At 36.7% G+C, this 22,731-nt stretch overlaps 1 protein-coding gene across 5 annotated transcripts in view; it reads left to right on the forward strand.

Annotated features, from left to right (window-relative positions):
* Positions 1 to 22,731, forward strand: part of LOC133546464 (kinesin-like protein KIF13B) — a 202,773-nt gene that overhangs the window by 144,134 nt on the left and 35,908 nt on the right. Inside the window, exons 29-38 of one of the 5 annotated variants that reach the window (XM_061892239.1) lie at positions 3,386 to 3,510; positions 3,586 to 3,861; positions 3,931 to 4,086; positions 5,627 to 5,704; positions 7,018 to 7,068; positions 8,799 to 8,949; positions 9,233 to 9,363; positions 9,430 to 9,492; positions 11,708 to 12,164; positions 12,229 to 18,181. In XM_061892239.1, coding sequence (XP_061748223.1) covers positions 3,386 to 3,510; positions 3,586 to 3,861; positions 3,931 to 4,086; positions 5,627 to 5,704; positions 7,018 to 7,068; positions 8,799 to 8,949; positions 9,233 to 9,363; positions 9,430 to 9,492; positions 11,708 to 12,164; positions 12,229 to 12,410 — 1,670 coding nt within the window. In that variant the 3' untranslated portion in view covers positions 12,411 to 18,181. Of the gene's footprint in view, positions 1 to 3,385; positions 3,511 to 3,585; positions 3,862 to 3,930; positions 4,087 to 5,626; positions 5,705 to 7,017; positions 7,069 to 8,798; positions 8,950 to 9,232; positions 9,493 to 11,707; positions 12,165 to 12,228; positions 18,182 to 22,731 lie in introns of those variants that run through there. The other 4 variants (XM_061892256.1, XM_061892247.1, XR_009805216.1 and 1 more) reach the window with 4 other exon arrangements.

Below are 22,731 nucleotides of genomic sequence, written 5' to 3' on the forward strand. Positions count from 1 at the left end.
ACAAAAAAAACATTTATGAAGACTAATACTAAACCTCACAATAATATCTGATTGAATGCTAAAAACGTTATTGACAGACCGCCTTAAATAACATAATGGAACGGCACTTCTACTTCCTGTTCAAAGCTCTGAACAGAAGGGCGATGCAGCACCTTCCATGCATCCATTTCCTACCGCTTGTCCCTTTTGGGGTTGCGGGGGGTTCTGGAGTCTATCTCGGGCGGAAGGCGATATACACCCTGGACAAGTCGCCACTCATCGCAGGGTCAACAAAGACCAGCCATAGAAAAAAAATGACATATCTTTTCTGTGTCTTTGCTTGTTTTTTAATTTTTTTTTTATTATTTGCATTATGGCTGTCAGCGAAGAAAAATCCATAAATTAGCCGCACCGTTTTCCAAGTCTCGGAAATAATTATTAGTAGTAGAAGTACAAACCCCGTTTCCATATGAGTTGGAAAATTGCGTTTGATGTAAATATAAACGGAATACAATGATTTGCAAATCCTTTTCAACCCATATTCAATTGAATATGGGTCACAGTATCATGTTAGACCCGCTCGACATCCATTGCTTTCGGTCCCCTAGAGGGGGGGGGGGAGTGGTTGCCCACATCTGAGGTCCTCTCCAAGGTTTCTCATAGTCAGCATTGTCACTGGCGTCCCACTGGATGTGAATTCTCCCTGCCCACTGGGTGTGAGTTTTCCTTGCCCTTTTGTGGGTTCTTCCGAGGACGTCGTAGTCGTGATGATTTGTGCTGTCCTCTGAGACATTTGTGATTTGGGGCTATATAAATAAACATTGATTGATTGATTGATTGAATGCAATACAAAGACAACATATTTGATGTTCAAACTCATAAACTTATTTTTTTTTTTTTTGCAAATAATAATTAACTTGGAATTTCATGGCTGCAACACGTGCCAAAGTAGTTGGGAAAGGGCATGTTCACCAATGTTTTACATCACTTTTTCTTTTAACAGCACTCAATAAACGTTTGGGAACTGAGGAAAAACTAATTGTTGAAGCTTTGAAAGTGGAATTCTTTCCCATTCTTGTTTTATGTAGAGCTTCAGTCGTTCGACAGTCCGGGGTCTCCGCTGTCGTATTTTACGCTTCATAATGCGCCACACATTTTCCATGGGAGACAGGTCTGGACTGCAGGCGGGCCAGGAAAGTACCCGCACTCTTTTTTTACAAAGCTACGCTGTTGTAACACTTGCTGAATGTGGCTTGGCATTGTCTTGCTGAAATAAGCAGGGGCGTCCATGAAAAGAAGGCAGCATATGTTGTTCCAAAACCTGTATGTACCTTTCAGCATTAATGATGCCTTCACAGATGTGTAAGTTACCCATGCCTTGGGCACTAATGCACCCCCATACCATCACAGATGCTGGCTTTTCAACTTTGCGTCGATAACAGTCTGGATGTTTCGCTTCCCCTTTGGTCCGGATGACACGATGTTGAATATTTCCAAAAATAATTTGAAATGTGGACTCGTCAGACCACAGAACACTTTTCCACTTTGCATCAATCCATCTATGATGATCTCGGGCCCAGAGAAGCCGGCGACGTTTCTGGATGTTGTTGATAAATGGCTTTCGCTTTCCATAGTAGAGCTTTAACTTGCACTTACAGATGTAGCAACCAACTGTATTTAGTGACAGTGGTTGTCTGAAGTGTTCCTGAGCCCTTGTGGTGATATCCTTTAGAGATTGATGTCGTTCCGTCTGAGGGATTAAAGGTCACGGTCATTCAATGTTGGTTTCCGGCCATGCCGCTTGCGTGGACTGATTTCTCCAGATTCTCTGAACCTTTTGATGATATTATGGACCGTAGATGTTGAAATCCCTAAATTTCTTGCAATCGCACTTTGAGAAACGTTGTTCTTAAACTGTTTGACTATTTGCTCACGCAGTTGTAGACAAAGGGGTGTACCTCGCACCATCCTATCTTGTGAAAGACTGAGCATTTTTATGGAAGCTGTTTTTATACCCAATCATGGCACCCACCTGTTCCCAATTACCTGTGGGATGTTCCAAATAAGTGTTTGATGAGCATTCCTCAACGTTATCAGTATTTTTTGCAACCTTTCCCAACTTCTTTGTCACGTGTTGCTGGCAACAAATTCTAAAGTTAATGATTATTTGCAACGACAAAAAAATGTTTATCAGTTTGAACATCAAATATGTTGTCTTTGTAGCATATTCAACTGAATATGGGTTGAAAAGGATTTGCAAATCTTTGTATTCCGTTTATATTTATCGATCAATCAATCAATGTTTATTTATATAGCCCCAAATCACAAATGTCTCAAAGGACTGCACAAATCATTACGACTACAACATCCTCGGAAGAACCCACAAAAGGGCAAGGAAAACTCACACCCAGTGGGCAGGGAGAATTCACATCCAGTGGGACGCCAATGACAATGCTGACTATGAGAAACCTTGGAGAGGACCTCAGATGTGGGCAACCCCCCCCCCCCCCCCCGCCCCCCCCTAGGGGACCGAAAGCAATGGATGTCAAGCGGGTCTAACATGATACTGTGAAAGTTCAATCCATAGTGGCTCCAACACAGCCGCGAGAGTTCAGTTCAAAGCGGATCCAAGACAGCAGCGAGAGTCCCGTCCACAGGAAACCATCTCAAGCGGAGGCGGATCAGCAGCGTAGAGATGTCCCCAATCGATACAGGCGAGCGGTCCATCCTGGGTCCCGACGAGCAGTCCATCCTGGGTCTCGACTCTGGACAGCCAGTACTTCATCCATGGTCATCGGACCGGACCCCCTCCACAAGGGAGGGGGGGACATAGGAGAAAGAAAAGAAGCGGCAGATCAACTGGTCTAAAAAGGAGGTCTATTTAAAGGCTAGAGTATACAGATGAGTTTTAAGGTGAGACTTAAATGCTTCTACTGAGGTAGCATCTCGAACTGTTACCGGGAGGGCATTCCAGAGTACTGGAGCCCGAACGGAAAACGCTTATTTACATCTAACACAATTTCCCAACTCATACGGAAACGGGGTTTGTATAAAGAATTTTCGGTATCTACTGGCACCCCCCCCCCAGTAGTTTTTAAAATTATTTTCAGTCCTTGTTTTATATGAAGTGAAGTGAATTATATTTATATAGCGCTTTTTCTCTAGTGACTCAAAGCACTTTACATAGTGACACCCAATATCTAAGTTACATTCAAACCAGTGTGGGTGGCACTGGGAGCAGGTCTTGCCCAAGGACACAACGGCAGTGACTAGGTTGGCAGAAGCGGGAATCGAACCTGCAACCCTCAAGTTGCTGGCATGGCCGCTCTACCAACCGAGCTAAACCCTTTTGTCTCTCTCTCTTTCTGTCCTACCTTATTTTTCCATCACTTTGTGTTTGATGCAGCCGACGACCTCAGCTCTCAGGACCAGTTCGAGGTTCCCGAGGCGGGGGGCTGGGACGCCACGCTGTGCGGCGAAGACGAGGACGACTTCTTCGACCTGCAGATTGTCAAACACTACGACGGCGAGGTCAGGCGAACCCCGCGTCATTGCCGGAGTCATTTCTTTTTCCCCCCTAATCGTGCGCTCGGCCATCCCCTTCAGGTGAAGGCGGAGGCGTCCTGGGACTCCACCGTCCACGAGAGCCCCCAGCTCAGCCGAGGGGGCGCCTGGCCCGACAACCGCGTGTTCCTCACCGTCCGAGCGGTGGTGCAGCTCAGCCACCCCGCCGACATGCAGCTGGTCCTGCGGAAGAGGATCTGCGTCAACGTCAACCCCGGGCGCCAGGGCTTCGCGCACAACTTCCTGAGGAGGATGTCGGCCCGCAGCAACATCCCCGGCTGCGGCGTCACCTTCGAGGTGGTGTCCAACGTCCCCGGGGTGAGGCCGGAGCACATATTCCCCCTCCTCTGTAAAGTCTCTATACGCCATGCTGGATGTCTCCTGAAGCAGGACGCCCCCGGGACCGAGGACAGGGAGATGCTGGCCCGCCTGGCCGCCAGCGCCCACAGCAGCCAGTCAGCGGACGACGAGGCCGCCATCGAGAAGTACCTCAGGAGCGTGCTCAGTCTGGAGAACATCCTCACGCTGGATCGCCTCAGACAGGTAACCTGGTCACCTGAGTAAATGTCATCCTCACGCCCTTATAAGGAGACACGACTGACGTACGTGTGCTTCTCCCTCTCCCTCTATCACTCTCCTTCTCTCTATTTTTCTCTCTCTCTTTCTGTCCCACCCGTCTCTCTCTCTCTCTCTCTCCATCCACCTTTTGCTTGCTCTCTCTCTCCCTCTATCAATCCCTCTCATTATCCCTCTATCCCTCTCTTCCTCTCTCTATTTTTCTCTCTTTTTGTCACTCTCGCTCTCTTTCTGTCCTTCCCTTCTCTCTCTCTCTTTTACTTTCCCTGTCTCCTTCCACCTTTTGCTTGCTCTCTCCCTCTATCTATCCCTCTCTCTCTCTTGCTTTCCCTCTATCTCTATTCTCTCTCTCCCTCTATCCCTCTCTCTATCAATCTCCCTCTCGCTATCTTTCTCTCACTATCTTTCTCTATTTCCCCTCTCTCTTTCTCTCTCTCTCTCTCTCTCTCGTTCTCTTTCTTTCTTTCTTTCTTTCTATCCCACCTTCTCTCTCTCTCACTCTCTTGCTCTCTCTATCCCTCTCCCTCCACCTCTCACTCGATCTCTCTTTTCCTCTATCCCTCTCACTATTGCTCTCCCTCTGTCTATCTCTCTATCTCTCTATTTTTCCTCTCTCTCCATGTCCCCCTCTCTCTCTTTCTGTCCCATCCTTCTCTCTCTCACACTCGCTCACTCTCTCCATCACCTTTCGCTCGCTCTCTCTCCCTCCCACTATCCCTCTATCTCTCTCACCCTTTTTCTATTTTTCTCTCTCTCCCTTTGTCTCTCTCTCTCTCTCTTTCTGTCCTACCCTTCTCTCTTTCTATTGCTCTCCCTCTCGCTCTCCCTCCACTTTTCGCTCGCTCTCTCTCCCTCTACCTATCCCTCTATCAATCTCCCTCTCGCTATCTTTCTCTCACTATCTTTCTCTATTTCCCTCTGTCTCTCTCTCTCTTTCTTTCCTTCTTTCTTTCTGTCTGTCCCACCTTCTCTCTCTTTCTCACTCTCTTGCTCTCCCTCTCTCTCCCTCCCTCCACCTCTCACTGACTCTCTCTCTCCCTCTATCTATCCCTCTCACTATCGCTCTCTCCCTCTATCTATCTATCCCTCTCCCTCTGTCTCTCTTTTTCTCTCTCTCTCTCTCTCTGTCCCACCCTTCTCTCTCTCTCTCTTTCTCTCCCTCCCTCCCTCCCTCCCCCTCTCTTTCGCTCTCTCCCTCTATATCTCGCTCGCTCTCTCTCCCCCCCTCTATCTATCCCTCTCCCCCCTCTATCCATCCCTCTTCCTCTCTCTCCCTCTATCCATCCCTCTTACTATCCCGCTCCCTCTATCTATCTATCTCCCTATCTCCCTCTGTCTCTCCCCCTCCCTCTCTCTCTCTTTATCCCTCTCCCTATGTCTCTCTCTTTCTCTCTCTCTCTGTTCCACACCCCCCACCCCTCTCTCTCGCCCCCCCCCCCCCCCCCCCCCCCCCCACACACACACACACACACACCCCTCTCTTTCTCGCCGTCTCTCCCTCTCCCAGGAAGTAGCAGTGAAGGAACAGCTTGCTGCAAGAGGCCGAAGTAACAGACGGAGTATCAGCTCCCCGTCTGTAAACCGGGTAACACATGAAGATTACACACTTCTTACTGAAACTGCTGTTGAAAATTGAAGTCAATACAAATGTTGTTTTGGGGGGATAGGTTGCCTACAGCCACAGTTACCAATTCTAATGTTCTTTGGCCTCTCAGTAGTTATATACCTACTGATGTATTACTTCAAATACTACAATCTTGTGAAGGTATTTTGCTTGTATTACTTCATATACAGCAATCTAAACCTAAAACATGAACAAAGTTTATACACGTCTTACTAAAATTGCTGTTTAAAATTAAAGTTAAAACAAAATACTAAAATTCTTTGACCTGAGGCCAATCAAAGAATGAACTGTGTTAATTTTACTTCAAACACAGCAATCGTATGAAGTTATTAAAGTTGTTTTTGTTTTTTTAAAGACGACATCAAGAGGTTGCCTACAGCCACTGCTGCTAATGCTAATGTTTTTTTACCCTGCGCTAATCAAATACCTACAGGTGTTTTGCTTATGTCACTTTTAATATTATAATATTGTAATTTAATACAAAATGTTGGGGAGTTTTTTTGTTAGTTTTTTTCTAATACTACATCAGGAGGTTGCCTACAGCCACTGCAGTTATTGCTAATGGTTTTTTTTCACCACAAGACCTACAGGCGTTTTGGTTATGTTACTTTTAATACTAAAATCATGTAAAGTTAATGCCTAATGTTGTTTTTTTTTTTTTCAAATACTACATCAGGAGGTTGCCTACAGCCACTGCTGCTAAAGCTAATGTTTATGACCCTCGGCTAATCAAAGACAGACAGGTGTTGTGCTTATATGCTTATATTACTTCAAATACAGCAATCTTATGAAGTTATACTTTTTGTAAGACATCAGGAGGTTGACTACAGCCACTACAGCTAATGTTGATGTTTTTGACCTGACGCCAATGAAAAACCAACAGGTGTTGTGCGGATATTACTTCAAATACAGCAATCTTGTGAGGTTTTTAATCTTTTTTTAAAGACGCCATAAGGAGGTTGCCTACAGCCACAACTGTTAACGCTAATTAAAGGTGCTGTGCTTGTTTTACTTCAAGTACAGCAATCTAAATCTATACATGAACACAGTTCACACACTTTCTTACTTAAAAACAATAAACATCAGGTGACAAAAAGATGAGCAGGAAACAACGTTGTGAACATTTCCTTTTGTCAAAAAGCGTGGGGGGAAAAAAAATATGCCACATCAGCACTTTTCATGCAGTTTGCACAATGTAGTTTTTACTGTAACGAGGATCCTTTGTCATATTGTCGATAATTTGTTATCAACGTGATGCGTTTGTCCATCCTCAGTTGTCTGGAAGCAGACAGGACCTGTCCACAAACTGCCTGCTGGAGGACAAGGTAACACACACACACGTACACACACACACTCGTTATGTACACAAGCCTGCACAATTTAATCATCAATCCTTCAATAACAAACATAATTAATGTCCTTTTAATGCTTGATTGTGTGTTGATAAGAGAGCATACACAGCACAGCATACCTACAGTGTACATTACAATTATTCCTATCATGTTTAGGGAGATGTATAAGATGACGAGGCAATAATTAGGCTGTTATTGTGTAGCAGTGCATGTGTTAATGATGTGGAGTGCCTGAAAAAGTCAGAAGCTGGTCACATGGTACAACTCCGCAGCGACACAGACAGGCTTGTTATAGCAGGAAGAACTGCTGAGTCAGCAGTCACACCTGGAGGAGTTGATTGTGAACAGTGCTAATTATTCATTAAAATAATGTATACTATTATTATATATGAGTATGATTATTGATTATAATAATGTATACTATAATTATTAGTACATAATTATATATGAATATGATTATGAATTATAATGCTTGTATTATACTATAATTCTATATTATTAGTATGTGACTATATAAGTATATTTATTAATTATGATAAATTATACAATAATGGTATATTATTAGTATATCATTATAAGTATAATTATTAAATATAATATATACAATAATTATGTAGAAGTATAATTAGTCATTATAATAATGTATACTATAATTATAAATTATTTTATAATTATATATATTATAATTATTATTATAATAATGTATACTATAATGAGATATTATTAGTATATAACTATATATAAGTGTAATTATTTATTATGATAATGAATACAATAATTTTATATTATTATTATATAATTATATAATAATTAATTATAATATTGTATACAATAATTATAATAATGTATACAATAATTCTATATTATTAGTACATCAATATATGTAAGTGTAATTATTAATTATAATGTATATTATAATTATATATTGTTGGTATATAATTATATATAAGTATATTTATTAATTATATTGTATACTATATTTATATATTGTTAGTAAATAATGATATATAAGTATACTTATTAATTATAATAATGTATACTATAATTATATAATATTATTATATAACTATATATAAGTATAATTATTAACTATGGTAATGTATATAATAATTTTATATTATTATTATATAATTATATATAAGTATACTTATTAATTATAATAATGTATACAATAATTATATATTATTAGTACATCTTTTTATATAGGTAGATGTATTATTTATAATTATACTTTATTATAATGATGTACTAATAATATATAGTTGTATACATTATTAAAATTGATAATTGTACTTATATACAATTATAGACTAACAATATATAATTATAGTTTACATTATAATTCATAATTTATGAATTATAATGTACACTATAAGTATATATTGTTAGTGTATAATTATATATAAGTATAATTCTTAATTATAATTATTTATACTATGATTATATATATAAGTATATCATTATATATAAGTATAATTATAACAATGTATACTACAATTATATATTATAATACATATTTATATACTAATTATTACATGCATGATGCTCAGTTGAATTAATTAATGCATTGCTAATTGTTTGAATGTATTGATCTATAATGTGAATGTATTGATCTATAATGTGAATGTATTGATCTATAATGTGAATGTATTGATCTATAATGTGAATGTGTTATGTATGACATGGTTATTCTGTGTCATCAGGGTCGATGGGAGAGCCAACAGGACATCTTCATGCCCTCTCAGTTCCACCGCCCCCTCCCCCGCCCCGCCTCCTCGCCCTCCACCTACTGCCCCCCCTCCTCCAGCCCGCCCTCCGCCGTCATCGGCACAAACGACCAGGAGGCGGAGCAAGGTAGGCTCCTCCCCCCCATTCCGTCTGCTTCCTGTGCGCTCCACCTGGCCGTGTGCTGTCAGGTTCAAAAATGTGAAGCTTTGTTTCCTTTCTGATCTCAAGTCCCAACCAAGGGCAGGAAAGGAAAGTGAAAGTAATCCCCTGCGGCTTCAGCCTGTTGTTATTTTGGTGTTTTTTGCCATTCTTCTGCTTCGCTTCTAATCTTTCACACCTCCTCTACCTCCTTGATTCCTCGCCTCCTTCCTCCTCCTTCCTCCTCCTGCTTCCTGGCCCCCGCCCCTAGGTCGCTCAGGACTCGCTGCCTCTTATCTTTCAGTGAAGGCGTTGGTTCCTCAGATGCCCAAACTGCTCAAGTCTCTGTTCCCGGCGCGGGACGACAAGAAGGGTTTGAGGCCGTCGCCGCCCAGCCAGCAGGTGGGCAAAGATGGCCGCCAGGGTGGCTCAGACACCGGCGTTGACGCTTGTTTGTCCGTCCCTCAGCACGTGCCCCGCATCCTGTCGCCTCCAGGGGGCGACGATGGCAAGATGAAGGCGGACAACACGGTAAGGACGCTTCTCTTGGCCTCCATCTTCTTTTTCTGTCCACTTACACACTGCACCTCCTTCACCGATAAAGTACAATATTGTAAATAGCTTTTTTAATGATCGTTATTTTTTTAATAACAAGCACAAAATAGTAACTTTTCCGCACAAGTAGTAAAATAATCTATTCCAGAGTCAAACTGTCACCATCACAAAACCTTCATTAACCTTTTTAGCATTTTTTTTTTTTTTCGTACTTTTGTGTTCATGTTTATATCTCGTCTTGCCTCAGTTTTTTTTTACCTTTTATGTAATTTTTATGTAATTTAACATAAAAGGGCCATTTCACTTTTTACCAGAAATGACATTTTAAAATAAACTGAAATATCACTATGTATGTAATATATATTTTTATTAACATTTATTTAATATATATATGTACACACATGTATATCTAACTGAAATACTACTATATATGTAATATATATAATAAATGTTGTATGTATAAAAGTACAAACATAAAATATATGTATATATATGTGAACAAATTATATATATTTAACTGAAATATCACTATATATGTAATGTTTATTTTTATTAAGATATAATATATTATATATGTATGTATATATGTACACACACAATGTATATATATGAACAAATTATATATATATATATATTATACAAACAAATGTAATATATATGTATATATTATATATATATATATATATAACTGAAATACCACTATATATGTAATAAATATTTGTATTAACATATAATAATATATTTTATGTACATATATAAACGCGTGTGTGTGTGTGTGTGTGTGTGTGTGTGTGTATGTATATTTTATTTTAAGATATAATATATTATATATGTATGTATATATGTACACACATACAATGTGTATATATAAACAAATTATATATATATATATATATATTATATACAAACAAATTTGATAAATATGTATATATATTATATATGTATGTATATATATATATTATATATACGTATGTATGTATATATATATTATATATATGTATGTATATATATATACATAACTGAAATACCACTATATATGTAATATATATTTGTATTAACATATAATAATATATTTTATGTACATATATAAACGCATGTGTGTGTGTGTATATATATATATATATTTTTTTTTAAGATATAATATATTATATATGTATGTATATATGTACACACATACAATGTATATATATGAACGAATTATATATATATATATTATATACAAACAAATTTGATATATATGTATACATATTATATATATATATATATAACTGAAATACCACTATATATGTAATATATATTTGTATTAACATATAATAATATATTTTATGTACATATATAAATGCATGTGTGTAAGTGTGTGTGTGTGTGTGTGTATGTGTGTGTATATATATATATATATATATATGTATATATATATATATATATATATATATATATATATATATATATATATGTATATATAACTAAAATACCACTATATATGTAATTTATATTTTTATTAATATAAAATGAATCATATTCATTTTATATTAATAAAAATACAAATTACATATATAGTGGTATTTTAGTTATATATACACGCGACCCCGAAAGGGAATGAGCGGTAGAAAATGGATGGATGGATGAATCATATTTTAATATATAATGTACATATAAAATATAATTTATATATAAATCAATGATATAATTAAATATATTTGTATATATGGAATACTACTATATATTGTTTATGTATATAATTAATCATATATATTATACAATGTATATACATGTATATATATACACAAGAAAATATTTACAAATTATTCATATATATTGTCATATATTCAGATTTACATATATATACATATACACATATTTGTGTGTGTATATATATATACATATATATGTGTGTGTATGTATATATATATATATATATATATACATATGTCAACACATCATTTTGTACAGGTTGCTATGGCAACAAAAGTAACAGGGGTGAGTTTTTGGTATATAATTATAAATATATGAAGCAAAGTGTTTATGCTAACATGTTGACAATGATTGATAACTCAGAATCCGGTTGAGATTTTAAGACGTGTAGCGAAGCCTTTGAAGGAGATCCAGTGTTGTCGGGTCGCGTCGGCCGAGCTGACGACTGTTTTGTCTGGCATGCTGTCCCTCTGTGCCCTCCTGTCGCTACGGCAACCAGGCCGCCCTCCTGCGAGCCCCGCCCAGAGACCGCCGGTCCGACCTGTCGGAAGTCCCGCCTCTTCCTGTGCATGACCCGCATGACAGCGCCCCCCTCAGCCCGCTCAGCCAGTCGTCCAGCGGCTACTTCTCCGCTAGCGTCTCCACGGCGACCCTGTCCGACGCCCTGCAGCCCTCGCCCTCATCGTCCTCCTCCCTGCTCGCCGCGGACGCCGCCGCCGCCCCCCCTCCCCACCGCAACGGCGTGACCGCAGACGACTTCCTCTCCGTGCAGACTCCGGCTCAAGTGGGCCCGGCGGACGGGGGGGAGCGTTGCCGTGACGACGCGGCGCCCGACTGGCTGACGGAGGGCGTCCACGTGACCATCGGCAGCAGCAAGGCGGGCACGGTGCGCTACGTGGGAGCCACGCAGTTTGCGGAGGGCGTGTGGGCGGGGGTGGAGCTGGACTCCCCAGTGGGTAAGGCGGCCAATCAGGAGCCGGCGTCCCGGTCCGGACCTCACGCCCTCTGTCCTCCTCGCAGGCAAACACGACGGCTCGGTCGGGGGACGCCGCTACTTCCAGTGTCGAGCGGCGCACGGCGTGATGGTTCGCCCGGACCGCCTGACGCGCCGAGACCGCAACGGGCGGCGGACGCAGGACGTCGGCGCCCCGGGTCACGTCCCCGTCCTGAGAGGCGAGAACCGCAAGTCGTGGAGCAGCTGAGACGCCATCTTGGTGGCGTGACGACAGGAAGTCAGTAGGAGGAGCCTTTTTCCCTTGAGTTCGGGGTTTGTTTGTTTTTCACCCAGAATGCATTGCTGCAGCCTCGCTCCACCTCCCCGGTCTTCCCACGGCGTGCCTTCATCGGCGCGTTGAGGCCACCTCAGGAACTGCAGGTTTGTGCCGCCACGCCACTTTTTGTGTGCAATACGCTCCACCGCCAACTGGGGGGAAAAAATGACATCGCTCTTATTTTGAAAGGACTCTTATTTTGGCGGGGAAACGTAAAAATGAAGTCCACCTCAAAAAAACTTTCCAGCGAACATTCCAGAGACTTCAACTCGTGATTTATTTATGGACGTCAATCTGACGAGTGGCGAGGCCTACTTCCTGTCGGTGAATAGGCTCCGCCCACCGCACAGGAAGTCATCCGTGCGGTGTTTGCCTGGCGACAGGAAGTGACGCTCGTTGGGCCTTCTCGTGTAACTGAACTTTTTTATGCTGACGACTCGTCAAAGAGGCGGGTCGGTAAACTGTTGCTATGACGACGATAGCGACACAAAAGTACGAAGGTGAAAATCACGCCGACGACGTTTGGATCACGCTGAAGGAACTTTTTGTCGTAATGTTACAAAAGTAGTATCGGTCTTTTTACGTTTATTTCAGTACGAATGTAATTTTACTCTCGGTAAAAAAAAATCCTTATATTGCAAATATTTTTCTTGAAGAAAAAAAGACTTGTCGTACAAATACGACTTTTTATTCTGACAACTTTTTGCTTATTTTTTCATTACGACTTTTTTCTTGAAATTTTTTTCACCATTTCATTTTTTTGTTTGCAACATTGCAATGTTTGTCTCATACGATTACTTTTTTCCACAACAAATATAACTTTGACGGAGCATTACGACGTTTTGTCACATTACAACGTTTTGTCACATTGCGACTTTTTGTCACAATACGACGTTTTGTCACATTACGACGTTTTGTCACATTACGACGTTTTGTCACATTACGTTTTGTCACATTACGACTTTTTGTCACAATACCACGTTTTGTCATATTACGACGTTTTGTCGCAATACGACGTTTTGTCATATTACGACGTTTTGTCACATTACAACGTTTTGTCACAATACGACGTTTTGTCATATTACGACGTTTTGTCACATTACAACGTTTTGTCACAATACGACGTTTTGTCATATTACGACGTTTTGTCACAACGTTTTGTCACAAAACGACGTTTTGTCATATTACAACGTTTTGTCACATTACGTTTTGTCACAATACGACGTTTTGTCACATTACAACGTTTTGTCATAATACGACGTTTTGTCATATTACGACGTTTTGTCACAACGTTTTGTCACAACACGACGTTTTGTCACATTACGGCATTTTGTCACATTACGACAATTTGTCACATTATGTTATGCCACATGGTCACATTACGACGTTTTGTTGATCTTTACGACTTTATTACAGTTTTTTAAGGACTTTAGTTTTGTGACATTTCAACTTCTTCCTCAAAAAAAAATCCTTATATTGCAAATATTTTTTGGGGAAAAAAAAAAGACTTGTCGTACAAATACGACTTTTTATTCTGACAACATTTTGCTTATTTTTTCATTACGACTTTTTTCTTGAATTTTTTTCTCACCATTACATTTTCTTGTTTGCAACATTGCAATGTTTGTCTCATACGATTACTTTTTTCCCCAACAAATATAACTTTGACGGAGCATTACGATGTTTTGTCACATTACGATGTTTTGTCACATTACGACGTTTTGTCACATTATGACGTTTTGTCACATTACGACATTTTGTCACATTACGTTTTGTCACTTTTTGACGTTTCGTCACATTACGTTTTCACACACATTTTTTCCCATTACGAAGTTTTGTCACATAACGACGTTTTGTTGATATTTACGACTGTTACGTTTTTTTAACAACTTTAATTTTGTGACATTGCAACTTTTTCCTCAAACTCTGATAACTTCGACATAACATTACGACTTTTTTCTCATTTCACAACTTCCGTGTTGACTCACTTAGTTACGACTTTGTTCTTATGATTTTTTTCTTAAAAATGATGACTTAAAATGTAAAGAAAAATCCTATAAATATTTTTAATTACAACTTTTTTTCTAACTTTATTCTACAAATACAGTTTACAACTATTTTCTATTTTTAACAATTACTACTTGACTTCACTTCAAAATTATGACTTTCATGTATAAACAAAAGCATTTTTTTTTTCAGATTATTACATTTTCTTAAAAATGACTACAATTTACAGATTTTGTCTTCAAAATTTTTTTTTTATTATTTTATTGCAAACAAAAAAAACTAAATAAAAAAATGATTTGGTTAAATTTAATTACTACTTTTTTCTTAAAAATTTAAATGAATTACGAAAAATGTCATGACTTTTTTCCTATTTTTATCAATTATGACAGAATTGCGACTTTATTGCATGGAAAAAGTTTATGAATTTTGTCCAACTTTTATCAAGTTTTTACATTTAAAAATAATTTTCTCAGACTATTACATTTGCTTAAAAACTACAACTTTTTTGCGACATTGCAACTTTTTACTCGACAAACCTAACTTCAGCATGACACTACAACTTTTTTCTCATATTTCCGAACATTATGTGTCGTACGTAGTTCCGACTTTGTTCTTATGACATTTTTTTATTGCCGCTTTTTTCTTCAAAACTATCACGTACGTGTACGAAGAAAGTTTACGACTTTTGCCCTATTTTTAACAATTACGACTTTACTTTAAAATTATGACTTTTGTGTTCGAACAAAAGCATTTTTGTTAGATTGTTACATTTCATTAAAAATAGCTACAATATAAATACTTTATTTAAAAAAAAAATTTGATTATTTAGTTGCAAACAAAAAAACTTAAAAAAAAAATTTGATTAAATTAAATTACAACTTTTTTCTTCAAAAATCTAAAAAATTACGAAAATTGTTGTGACCTTTTTCCTATTTTAATCAATTACGACTTAACTACAAAATCGTGACTTTATTGCATGGAAAAAGTTTGACTTTTTTTCACATTTATCAAGTTTTTTCTTTAAAAAAAACTTGACTTAAGGGCACAAAAAAGTATTTTTATCAGACTATTACATTTACTTAAAAACAACAACTTTTTGCAACATTGCAACTTTTTACTCGACAAACCTAACTTCGGCATAAAACAACTTTTTTCTCATATTTCCGAACATTATGAGTTAGTTCCGATTTTGTTCTTATGACTTTTTTTATTGACACTTTTTTCTTCAAAACTCTCACATGTACGAAGAAAGTTTACGACTTTTTTCCTCTTTTTTACAATTCCGACTTTACTTCAAAATTATGACTTTCGTGTACGAACAAAATCAAATTTTTTCATATTTTTACATTTAATTAAAAATGACTACAATTTTGAGACTTTGTTTTAAATTAAAATCATTTGATAGAATTTAATTACAACATTTTTCTTCCAATTTCTGACTTTATTCTACGAAAAATGTTATGACTTTTTTTATGTTTTCATCAGTTACGACTTTATTTCAAAATTATGACTTTCGTGTACGAACAAAATCAAATTTTTTTGATTTTCATTAAAAATCGCTACAATTTTGAGACTTTGTTTTAAATTAAAATCATTTGATTGAATTTAATTACAACTTTTTTCTTCTAGTTTCTGACTTTATTCTACGAAAAATGTTCTGACTTTTTTCCTGTTTTCATAAATTATGACTTTGAACTACAAAATCATGACTTTATTGTATGGAAAAAGTTTACGACTTTTTTCCTCTTTTTAACAATTCCGACTTAAATTCAAAATTATGACTCTCGTGTACGAACAAAATCAATTTTTTTCATATTGTTACATTTCATTAAAAATGACTACAATTTTGAGACTTTCTTTTAAATGAAAATCATTTAATTGAATTTAATTACAACTTTTTTCTTCTAGTTTCTGACTTAATTCTACAAAAAATGTTCTGACTTTTTTCCTGTTTTCATAAATTATGAGTTTGAACTACAAAATCATGACTTTATTGTACGGAAAAAGTTTACGACTTTTTTCTAACGTTAATCAATTAAGACTTTTTACTAGTTTTTTTAAAATACCTTTTTTTTTACCAAAATTATGACTTATTGTACAAAGAAAAAAATCGTATTTTCTTGAAAATTTTATTGCAACAATGCAACTTTTTACTCGCACTACAATTAAAACTTTACCTAACAAATACAACTTTGACGTAGCGCTACGATTTTTTTTGTCATATTACGAATTATTTCTAGAACATGATTTAAATGTCGTAACATTCCGACTTTTTTTGTCATATTTTGACTTTTTTGGTGTTTTTCCCCTGAACAAATCAATTCTGAAATCCACTACTCATCGTAAAGTTACGACAAAGTTTCTTGTCAGCGTGGTCCTAACGCCCTAACTATTGTCTGACTGCACGCCGTTATCGGACGTCACCTTGGGAGTAATTTATATTGAAATAACACACCTGAGACATTTCATCAAGTCTTCTTTTGATTGCCTTTGTTTTTATTTTGGAGAGAATAAAATTGCACAAAAGATTCCATGAACAATTGCTGCTATGAGCGCTGTGGACTTCTTGCCGTCGACGCGCAAAACGAGGAGTTTGACGATTTTAACGGCAAGATGAGCAGTTGAATATCATTTATTGATCGATTGATTAGCAGGAGGGTCGGTTAGAGGACGTGCAAGATGGCGTGTTGTGAGGTTGGAAACAATTGAAGGAAAGAAGTGTGAGTGTTTGTCATTCTGGAAGGAAACCATCTCTCTGTAAGTCATGCAAGAAGTCATTACTTTTCATTGCAGTCGCCCCCTGCTGGCCGCTGGCAGTACTTTTTCCTATACTGTAGTAACACTAGTACTTTTCTCATATCAACTTTTCACGTTCTTTTGCACAAAAAAAAGTGGCTTTTATTTTTTTTATTTTTAATGATGATGGCCGAGATGACTCAGCAATATTCTTGGGATGTTTTACGAGGATGATTTTCACGCCACGTTTGTAACTTTGGTGAGACCATCACTCGGACACTTTCCGTGGAAAATATATCAAATAAAATCTTCAACCATCCGCAAAAAGAAGAGTCCAGATGATGCGACAGAAATGTGGTTTCTCTCTCAGTGAAGGTCTTTTAAAAGTCAATTCCATGTGTTTTATTTGTTTTCATTAAGAAGTTCTTTTGTTGGGCGACTGTCTGCGCGGCGCCTCACTCTGGCGCCCTCTGGTGGCTGACGTCAGAAAGGCAGTTTGAGCCCATTTTAAACCCTGCATAGAGTTCTTTTTCTTTTGCTACCTCCGTTTTTCTCCCGTGAGGCCTTTTGTGCAGCAACATAACTTTTTGTGTTCCTAACAAGCACAATCAACTAAGTCATACAATCTTTTCATCATTATTATTATTATTATGAATAATATGGGCAATAACTAGTGACAGGATTTCATGTTCAGTTGTGGCGTGCACATTTCATGACTCTGCATATCCTCCCAAGTGTGTGTGTGTGTGTGTGTGTGTGTGTGTGTGTGTGTGTGCGTGTGTGTGTGTGTGGAAAATAATCTTGAGCAGTTGTTTTCTTTTTAGATACTTTAATTGTTTTATGTTACTATGCTGAATTCCAAAGAAAAAGCCTGTTTGTTATATTCATCATCCATCATGTTTTTTGCTATCATCTGAACAATAACCTGGCAAGAAAAAATAAATAAAAGAGTAAAACAGTATTTGTATTTGTTTTTAAATGCATTTACCACCGATTGTGCAAGTTTTCCCACTTAAAATGATGACAGAGGTCTGTAATGTTCATCATAGGTACACTTCAACTGTGAGAGACAGGATGTGAAAAAGAATTCCAGGAACTCGCAATTTTAAAGAATTTATTTGTAAATTATGGTGGAAAATAAAAATTTGGTCACTTCAAACAAGGAAGGTCTCTGGCTCTCACAGACCTGTAACGTCTTCTTTAAGAAGCTCTTCTGTCCTCCACTCGGCACCTGTTTGAACTCGTTATCTGTATAAAAGACACCTGTCCACAGCCTCGAACAGCCAGACTCCAAACTCCACTATGGCCAAGACCAAAAAGCTGTCTAAGGACACCAGGAAAAGAATTGTAGACCTGCACCAGACTGGGAAGAGTGGATCTACAATAGGCAAGCAGCTTGGAGTGAAAAAAATCAACTGTGGGAGTAATTTTTAGAAAATGGAAGACAAGACCACTGGGGCTCCACGCAAGATCTCATCCCGTGGGGTCAAAATGATCATGAGAACGGTGAGCCAAAAACCCAGAACCACACGGAGGGACCTGGTGAATGACCTGCAGAGAGCTGGGACCAAAGGTTACCATCAGTAACCCACTACGCAGACAGGGAATCAAATCCTGCAGTGCCGGGCGTGTCCCCCTGCTTAATCCAGTGCATGTCCAGGCCCATTTGAAGTTTGCCAGAGAGGATTGGGAAAACCAAAATAGAACTTTTTGGTATAAACTCAACTTGTCGTGTTTGGAGGAAGAAGAATACTGAGTTGCATCCCAAGAACACCATACCTACTGTGAAGCATGGGGCTGTTTTTCTGCTAAGGGGACAGGACGATTGATCCGTGTTGAGGAAAGAATGAATGGGGCCATGTATCGTGAGATTTTGAGACAAAACCTCCTTCCGTCAGTGAGAGCTTTGAATGGTTGACCAAATACTTATTTTCCACCATAATTTACAAATAAATTCTTTAAAATTCCTACAATGTGAATTCCTGGATTTTTTTTTTCACATTCTGTCTCTCACAGTTGAAGTGTACCTATGATGAAAATTACAGACCTCTGTCATCCTTTTAAGTGGGAGAACTTGCACAATCGGTGGCTGACTAAATACTTTTTTGCACCACTGTATATATATATGTATGTATATATGTATGTACATATGTATGTATGTACATATGTATATATATATATAAATATGTATATATATATTTATTTATATATATTTATGCATATTTCTTATGTATATATATGTGTGTATATATTTATATATGTGTGTGTGTATATACATATATACACACACACACACTCAAAGTAATCCACACAGTTTGTTTCAGTGCAGATTCAGTATGTGATTAAATAAGTGTGTATGTGGCTTAATAAACGGAGCCGAAGTCCCATCATCAAGTGTGATCACCTTTATTCCCTTTGTAAATAAAACATCAAGAAAAACAGCATAACAACTGAAAGTTAAAAATAACAAAAGTGTGTTGTTACAATTCAGTCCAAGCATCCAAACAAGGCACTAAATGTTGAAATATTTTACAAAACAATCTGAGGTTTGATCTTTGTTACAAAGCTTATTCTTGGAACATGGCAAAACTTTTGGGACAAAAAGACAAAAAAAAAAACAATAACATTTGGACTTTTTTTTTCCTGATTGAAGGAAACAACTGGTGAAGAATGTGTTGCCTTTAAGGACGGTGGGAAAACTCACATTTTATGTCCATAAAAATGCTGAAATAAAAGCTGCTAAGTAAAAAAATCTCATTTTGGAGTGAAAACTTCTGCTCTGCAGATGACAAACTTGACACCTTCTTCTCAGCAGCTCAGCTGCCTTCTAAACTAAACTAATGCCTTCGCCAGAAAAAAGTTGACAATATTACCAAAAGTCATAATATTATTACTAAATCTTATTACAGTCAAATTAAGATTTAAAAAGATAATTTTACATTTACAAAACCTAACATTCAGACAATTTTCTTGCACAATTTCAACCTTTTTTGCCTCTGAAAATGAGGCACAAAAAAGTTTACGACTTTTTTCTAACGTTAATCAATTACGACTTTTTAACGTTTTTTTTTAATTACTTTTTTTTTTCTAAATTATGAATTATTGTACAAAGGGAAAAAATTATTATTTTCTTGAAAATTTTATTGTGACAATGCGACTTTTTTACTCACACAGCACAATTAAAACTTCACCTAAAAATATAACTGACGTAGCGCTACGACTTTTTTTTGTCATATTACGATTTTTTTCTAGAACAGGAATTAAATGTTGTAACATTACGACTTTGTCATATTTTGACTTACAAAAAAATTAAATAATAACTTTACCCTGAACGAGTCAGTTTTGAAATCCATTTCTCATCGTAAAGTTACGACAAAGTTTATCGTCAGCGTGGTCTTAATACCGCTATTGTCTGAATGCACGCCGTTATCGTACGTCACATTGGGAGTAACTAGTCGTAAGTTTAAAGTAAAGTCACGATCATTTTCCAAATAGAAGTCCGAACATTACGAAGTATTTTGAAAATCTTATTTACGACAATTACGTCAAAAATGTTAAAATTGGGATTTATTTACTACGAAATTTTCCTCATTACGATATTTTTCTTAAAACTATTTACTTTTTTGTCGGGATAAAAAATGTTTTCTTATGTCACGAACTTTCCTTAATACTTAAATATAACGTCAATGTTGGGAACAATTTTTCTTACCGTACGCCATCAAAAAAGAACGTATTGTCGTGATTTTACAGCGTGGTATGACTGGATTATTTTTTGTTTTAACGAAAACATTCACATTACAATCGAAAGCTTAATTTTTAAGAATAATCATGTTATATATTCGTACATTTTACCGGAAAAAAAGTGAATTATGACTAAAGTGTCGGAAAAATTGGATGGTCTTGACTTTAGAAAACTACTTTTAAATACTTCTTGAAGAAATAACTTCATGGTCTTACAATTACGACATTTTTCCATGAGTGACAATTTTTATCCTGAAAAATATATAAATACTGTTGCGACTCCTTAAACTTTGTCGGATGTTTACAGCGAAAAAAACAAAAAAAGGTTTTAAGGAAAATCGTCAAAATATGTCACAATGAAAGGTTGATTTACGAGAATAAAGTCTTAATGTAACAAATTTATAATTGTACGAGAAAAATATTGTTAAAAAAATGTATAAAGAAAGAAAGTCAAAATTTCCCGAATCAGACATTCCGACTTTTTTCTCATATTAGTGCAACTTCTTTCTTGAAATATATGAAGTCATTGTCATAACATTACGACTTTGTCATATTTTGACTTACAAAAAAATTAAATAACTTTCCCCTGAACAAGTCAGTTTTGAAATCCATTACTCATCGTAAAGTTACGACAAAGTTTATCGTCAGCGTGGTCCTAATACCGTAACTCGGTAGTGCTATTGTCTGAATGCACGCCGTTATCGTACGTGACATTGGGAGTAACTAGTCGTAAGTTTAAAGTGAAAAGTCACGATCATTTTCCAAATAGAAGTCCGAATATTGCGAAGTATTTTGAAAATCTTATTTACGACAATTACGTCAAAAATTAAAAAATTGGGCTTTATTACCTACGAAATTTTTCTCATTACGATATTTTTCTTAAAACGATTTACTTTTTTGTCGGGATAAAAAATATTTTCTCATGTCATGAACTTTCCTTAATACTTAAATATAACGTCAACGTTGGAAACAATTTTTCTTACCGTACGCTATCAAAAAAGAATGTATTGTCGTAATTTTACAGCAAGGTATGACTGGATTATTTTTTCTTTTAATGAAAACATTCACATTACAATCGAAAGCTTAATTTTTAAGAATAATTATGTTATATATTCGTACATTTTACCGGAAAAAAAGTGAATCATGACTTAAGTGTCGGAAAAATTGGATGGTCTTGACTTTAGAAAACTACTTTTAAATACGCGATTGAAGTTGAATACTTTGTTTTTCTTGAAGAAATAACTTCATGGTCTTACAATTACGAAATTTTTCCATGAGTGACAATTTTTATCCTGAAAAATATATAAATACTGTTGCGACTCCTTAAACTTTGTCGGATGTTTACAGCGAAAAAACCAAAAGGTTTTTAGGAAAATCGTCAAAATATGTCATAATGAAAGGTTGATTTACGAGAATAAAGTCTTAATGTAACAAATTTATAATTGTACGAGAAAAATATTGTTAAAAAAAATGTATAAAGAAAGAAAGTCAAAATTTCCCAAATCAGACATTCCGACTTTTTTCTCATATTAGTGCAACTTCTTTCTTGAAATATATGAAGTCATTGTCATAACATTACGACTTTGTCATATTTTGACTTACAAAAAATTAAATAATAACTTTCTCCTGAACTAGTCAGTTTTGAAATCCATTACTCATCGTAAAGTTACGACAAAGTTTATCGTATGCGTGGTCCTAATACCGTAACTCGGTAGCGCTATTGTCTGAATGCACGCCGTTATCGTACGTCACATTGGGAATAACTAGT

The sequence above is a fragment of the Nerophis ophidion genome, linkage group LG02, assembly GCF_033978795.1.
Source record: "Nerophis ophidion isolate RoL-2023_Sa linkage group LG02, RoL_Noph_v1.0, whole genome shotgun sequence".
In the NCBI taxonomy this organism is placed as follows: domain Eukaryota; kingdom Metazoa; phylum Chordata; class Actinopteri; order Syngnathiformes; family Syngnathidae; genus Nerophis; species Nerophis ophidion.